The 5,934-nt window shown below is 33.1% G+C and overlaps 1 protein-coding gene across 1 annotated transcript; it reads right to left on the bottom strand.

The window, feature by feature from the left end:
- Window positions 1-427: 427 nt before the first annotated feature.
- LOC106664960 (eukaryotic translation initiation factor 3 subunit D) lies at window positions 428-5,437 on the bottom strand. Its single transcript, XM_014391075.1, has 11 exons — window positions 5,125-5,437; window positions 5,015-5,060; window positions 4,765-4,945; window positions 1,962-2,153; window positions 1,768-1,900; window positions 1,549-1,696; window positions 1,343-1,473; window positions 1,072-1,281; window positions 876-1,018; window positions 616-808; window positions 428-552 (listed from the first exon to the last, which is right to left on the bottom strand). The coding sequence occupies exons 1-11, from the start codon at window positions 5,290-5,292 to the stop codon at window positions 463-465; spliced, it is 1,635 nt and encodes a 544-aa protein (XP_014246561.1). The 5' UTR covers window positions 5,293-5,437; the 3' UTR covers window positions 428-462.
- Window positions 5,438-5,934: the final 497 nt, after the last annotated feature.

Raw genomic sequence — 5,934 nt, 5'->3', positions numbered from 1 at the left:
GATTTCCTGGGGTGCCAGCAATGTTAACAACTTATACCAGAGCACATTTGTAAACCTGAAGTTTTAACAATGTTTCCACTCACTAAATTTTCTTAAAATGAAACTAAAAGTCACATATTATCTTTTCTCCAAATCCAAAACCAAATTGGTGGTTGGAGTGGTTAGTTAACAGTTGGTTTTTTCTTCTGTATGATTTTTAATTTATGTGTTATATTTTTGTAGAAGAAAAAATTTATTTAAGAAATATTTAAAAAGGATTTATTTAATATGTTTACTTTAAACAGCTATAAAATAGTGGAAAAAAACAAACCAACAATCAAAGAATAACGGATGCAATTTGATACGGATAAGAAACCAAATTTAACTCTGAAAAACATTTATTTTAAAATCAGTTTTGGTTTGTTTTCGATTTGTAACTTTTTTCTTTTTTTTTTAAACAATAAGTCGATTGATTCCCAAACATTACATGAAAACTCCACCTTCATCTTCTTCGGCGTCTTCATTTTCTGAGTCGAAAGTATTATCAGGGATATCGTAGAGACGGATCAATGGCTAAATTAAAATTTAGTTTAAATTAAATGTGGAAAACAATGGATAAATAGAATGAAAATTCACCTTGTTGGGATCCTTCATAATTAGATATTTTCCATCTCTCTGCTTCATGCAAATATCAATTATGCACCTCAAAATGCCCCAGGCGTTATCCATATTAAGCTTGATCTGTTGTGCAAACTCAGCAGGCTTATATTGTTGCGTTCCGAGGATGACGTGCTTCGACGAATCACGAACGTGAACACGAGAAACGTAACTATAATGATAAAAGGATTTTTTACATAACTTTAACCAGTAAATTAATGAAGGCTGAATCTGCTTACCCGAATTTAATCTGATCAGAACCTGCCAAAATAGCTTGAACGGTCCATTTTGCTAATTTGCAAGCATTGTTCCTCAATTCGTTAGCAAGGACCGCACCACGTTGAATGTCCAGTTTTTGCCTCCATTCAACACCACCAGACAACTATAATTTTAACATATTTATAAAAATTTTATTAAAATAGAAAAAAAATTTACCTTTGAATCCCATTCATTTAAGGCTTTTATTGTTAAAAATTGATCTCCGGATGGTGAATTGACGACGGCATCGTGTTCACACCTTGCCACGAGGATGACGCCGTTGTCCAAATCCCATTTTCTGTAGCGATAAGCGACAGAAGCTTCCTCTCCTTCTTCTGGAGAAGTGATAAATGGGTTTGGTTCGCCGAATTTAAATCTCGCTTCGCCCTTAAAAATAATTCTATTATTTTCTTCTTCTGCTTTTCAAAATGGATACCAAACAACTTACAGTTTTCAAAACTTGTTGTGAAAAATTGTGGTTAATAAATGTAGCCTCGAGCGCAAGATTCCTGGGTGAATTCAAACTATTGCCATCATCACTGGGCGGTTCGACCGATGTTTCATTAACAGTAAGCAAATCTACAAACATAAAAACAATTTTCCAAAAAGATTCTAATTATGTAAAAATTATTATACAAGAGAAAGGGTAATTACCAAATTCAGTATTGTCACGTTTATCAAAAAACAGTTTATCACCAATTTTCTCAATGACGATATCCCAGGAATAATTGGAACGTGTACAGCACATGAGGGTTGCTAAAATAGCATCAGTTGCATAAACATTTCCTTCTGTTTTGGATAACTTAAAAAAAAAAATTGTTAGGACAATATAATTTTTTTTAAAGCATTATTATTAAAGAAGTTAATATTTACTTTACGAATTATAGGATCATCAGTCGTAGTAACAGTATGGAATATACGATCGATTCTTTGCAGTAACTTCTCATTCTTCACGTTAACACGATCGTAAGATTTGTCATAATACTCCAAAGATCCACAACAAACACTGAAAGTTTCAATGTAAATTATGTATTAAAAATGCATAAACGTAGAGTTTATATTCTTACATATCATCGGCTTCTTTGACATTAGGCAGAGACAGTTTAGACAGCCGGGGGAAGTCCATCTCTTCAATAGTCACCCAATCAGGTCGAACTGTCACACTCGCATCACGATTTTTGATCGGCGCTTGATTTTTCTGGTTTCGCAAACCTTGTTGCTTCCCATACTTCTTAACATTCACCTGATTCTTTCTATCCCTGTATATCATTATAAATTCAATATATGTATATTAATAATCATGTTTCATGTTATTGGTCTAAAATATGTATATACAGGGTGTACCATGAACATCAATACTTCTTGATTATTTTACACGCAAAATTGGACTAAAAAGTCTGATTCTCAATTTTAATTGAGATATTTATTTTTTCAGGTTAATTTAAACATTTTACAACTTTAGTCCGTAAATATTCCATCTATGGATAGAACTTTAAAAACCCTAAGATTATTATTATTAATATTATTATTACATTTTTTATTGTAACTTTAAGCAAACAGAATCATATAGAAAATAAACTTGTACAAGTTAGCTCTTGTCTAAAGTTAAGTAAGATTTTCTAGGTTCTGTAAATACTGATAATCTAGTGCTTAATGAAAAGTTGCCCCTAGTAACATGCTTTAACCATATGTACGTAATTTCTCAAAGGTCAGTTACCACCAATGTAAAACAGGTTTAATTGCTAACAATTTTTGATTGAGTGATTTTTCAGTCACAAATGGTTTAAAAAAATTAATCATTATGTTGAAACTTCTTTAGACGAATAACAAAATAATACAAAGTAAACAAAAATGACTTTTGGGTGCAAAATTGAACATGAAAACACAAGCTAAGATTTAACCCAGATGGGCAATATGGGTAATTCTTAAAAATTAAGTATATTCCATACCTGTCAGACTAAGGACAAGTCCATTGAAAGGCTTTTATGAAGTAGAGAAGCAGGATGAAGTCTTGAGAGTAGTCAGATTTCTTCGGAACAATGACAGTCTTTTTACAGATTTATTCTTTGACAAAGTGGACATTTTGAACACTAATTATGTTCAATTATGTACCAAAGAGTCTTTTATGTTAATTTCATTATTTGTTAAAAATTTTAAACATGTTAATGAGTATTTTACTTGACTAGTGAAACTGACCTTCGAGAAATTATCTTAATCAGTTTAAAGCTGATTTGTGGGGGCAACTTAAAAACGGTAATTATTAGTCAAGAAAATATTTTTTTTTTGTTTTTTTTTTTGGGGGGGGGGTTTGGGGAGTCCCATTACCCATGACCCTAAGAAAATATTACTTAGACAAGAACTTTGAAAAATCAACAGAGTTACTCTCTCAACAAAAATCGTAAGAGTTATGTTCATACTGCTCTTGTACTTTGTTTGCTCAAGGTTACAATAAAAAAAATTTTTTAAATTAATTTTAAAAAATTAATCTATCTTGCAGGATTTGTAATGTTTTTTTGTTTTTTTCTACTGATCCAATTTAGATGTAAATGTAGATCTATTGTTAAGTGCAGAATCACAGTTTGTTAGTACGTTTGTTGGTGTTTCCTCTAATTCTTCGCAGAACCTGTACTTGTGTTAGGTTATGCCAATCTTCTTCATATGTCCATTTAGGTTGCAGTGTCCTGTTTGGATTTGAAGTTTTTTCGGGCTTCCTTTAATGCATTCAGTTACCTCTTTTCCTTGCAAAATTTGCTAGAAGGTTGTTGGATTGTTTGTGCCCAATAAGTGAGTTCCATCGTCCCCTCATTTTCTTTTTATCCTTCTGTCTGAGGACTCACTGACAGTGTGGTTTCCTATAACAAAGAAGCTTTGGGTCCTATCGGTGGTACACCAGCCCCTTTTCTTGCAAGGGCTTTCTTGATCAACTTTATGGTAGGAAAAATATTTTATGAGATATGGCAGCTTTTGGGTAAAGAGTTGTAAAAGACTTAAGTAACAGGAAAACTGAAATATCACGAATACAACTGAGAATCAGACAAAAGGGACAATGCAGTTTCATTTTACAAGTAGAACAACCGTCCAAATTATTGTCACCTGTTCATGGGACACTCCTTTTTACATACATTACATTTTAATATTAAATTTCTAATGTTTTACATTATATATATTTTTTATATTGGGGAGAGAAACTATTCGCAATTTATTTAAAGAAAAAAAAAAACTATTTCAAAAAATTATTTTTTGGAAATCTTCTATAGCTTCTTCAACCAAGAGTGCATTTATTTATCATATTAACTGAAAGTAAATTAATTGCTTGTGGTACCGAAAGACAACCTTACCACAATTTTCTTCATTTTCTTCAATAACGTTGATTTACAGGACACCGAATGAAATTTAGGTCTCCTTTTTCCTAAAGGTAGAATCATCTACATTTTTTCTTATGGCTTTTTTTTTTATATTTTGATGATATGCAAGGTAAAACTAAACTTTAGCCTGATGGTTTTTAAGTCTTAACTAAGGATTAAAAATATTTCAATCATTTTTTGGGGTTACTCAAAAACCTCAAGCACCAGGTAAACAATTTTTTGTGCACTGACCAATTGGACCATAACTGCTACTAGACACCAAAAAACATACGTGCATTGGGCCATAATAAGCAGACTAAATTCACGGGAAATTAATACTTTAATGATGACAGGAAGGCTAAAATGATCTGAAATTACCAAACCAAAAAAAATCTTTGTGAAAAATTTACCAATATACGTATCTTTACAACAACCCCATATTTTAAAGCGAAGTGTTGCAATATACAGCGTGCATATTTATACAATCTAAAAGTTAGTACAATTTGATGTTATGTACAAAACATACCAAACGTATCCAGCCCTTTGGCCACCCCTTCCTCGGAGATTCCTCTGCATCTGGCGAAACCGTCCTCTTTGGTACGGCGGCTTCTGCACCCTGGTGGTGTCGACAAGATGAAAGCTGCTCTCGTCCTCCTCATGGTAGTAAGCATATTGGCTACCGGCTCCGAACTGAGACTGGTATTTACCTGAAAACGATCAAAGACGAAATAAATGCAATCTGCTGAAAAAAGGGAAATGGAGATGTTTATACTCACTGGTGTATTTCTTGTCCTGGAATGTAGCACCTGTCCAGTCGGATATCTGTACAAACCAGGCATACAATTAGACTTAAACTTTTTAAATTTACTAAACATACAAAACATACTTTTCCGAGGCGATCCCCTTTGGAGAAGGGCTGATAGGGCATATCTTTGAACTGTTCTGGAAGGGCGCATGGTCCCCATCCGGTCTCGTTATCTTGGATATTTAGCGTCTTAAATCTCGGCAGATTCAACTGCTGTTCTTCCGTTTGGCCGTCCATCACTTCTGGCATTACAAATAATGCACCGCGGTTGGAATAATAACAAACAAATCAAATTATTGACCAGGTTTGACTCAACTAACCACGATTCGAAAGATCATTAGGTTGACCAGTAGGTCAATTTCAGCCTTTCAGGTTATAGGCGTTTCAGCCACCCAGGCAACGCGGCCAACCGCGCGACATCTATGTACGTCATCCAAGGAAACTTTTTAGTTCAATTAATGAACTAATGTTACCAATCCATAAATTTAAGTATTCATGGATTAGTAATATTTAATATTTATGGATTATTTAAAGTATTTAATAATCAAATTCTATTTACTTTTAACAAATTAATCATGAAATATATCCCATCGTATTTTACAAGAAACAATCATTTCGAGACAACCTGCTCAATTCCCAGGAAGTTGATTCCTAATGTTTTAGAAAATTTAAATACTTCCCTACAATTTTAATGTAGTAAGGATCATTTAGGCTAAAACACAGGTTTAGATTAGTTTTAAATGAGGATAAACGACTCGGGCCATATCATTTATTGTACTTCAGTCTACTTGGACAGTATGGCAGCTATAAAGCCACAAATAATGAATATGTTAGCTCCAAGCTATCCAAACTAGTCTGGGAATGCTTAAATTGCTACCCAATTCCCTGTAA

The sequence above is a fragment of the Cimex lectularius genome, unplaced genomic scaffold (genome assembly GCF_000648675.2).
Source record: "Cimex lectularius strain Harlan isolate CLEC.00 unplaced genomic scaffold, Clec_2.1 scaffold150, whole genome shotgun sequence".
In the NCBI taxonomy this organism is placed as follows: domain Eukaryota; kingdom Metazoa; phylum Arthropoda; class Insecta; order Hemiptera; family Cimicidae; genus Cimex; species Cimex lectularius.
This window is presented reverse-complemented; position numbering and strand designations above follow the sequence as displayed.

Excerpts from the sequence above, each read along its gene's own strand:
- LOC106664960 (XM_014391075.1), bottom strand. The coding sequence starts at position 5,292 with ATGCCAGAAGTGATGGACGGCCAAACGGAAGAACAGCAGTTGAATCTG. Across the intron at positions 1,697-1,767 it reads ATGATCCTATAATTCGTAAA|TTATCCAAAACAGAAGGAAA; the intron begins GTAAATATTAAC and ends TTTTTTTTTAAG. Across the intron at positions 553-615 it reads TTATGAAGGATCCCAACAAG|CCATTGATCCGTCTCTACGA; the intron begins GTGAATTTTCAT and ends ATTTTAATTTAG.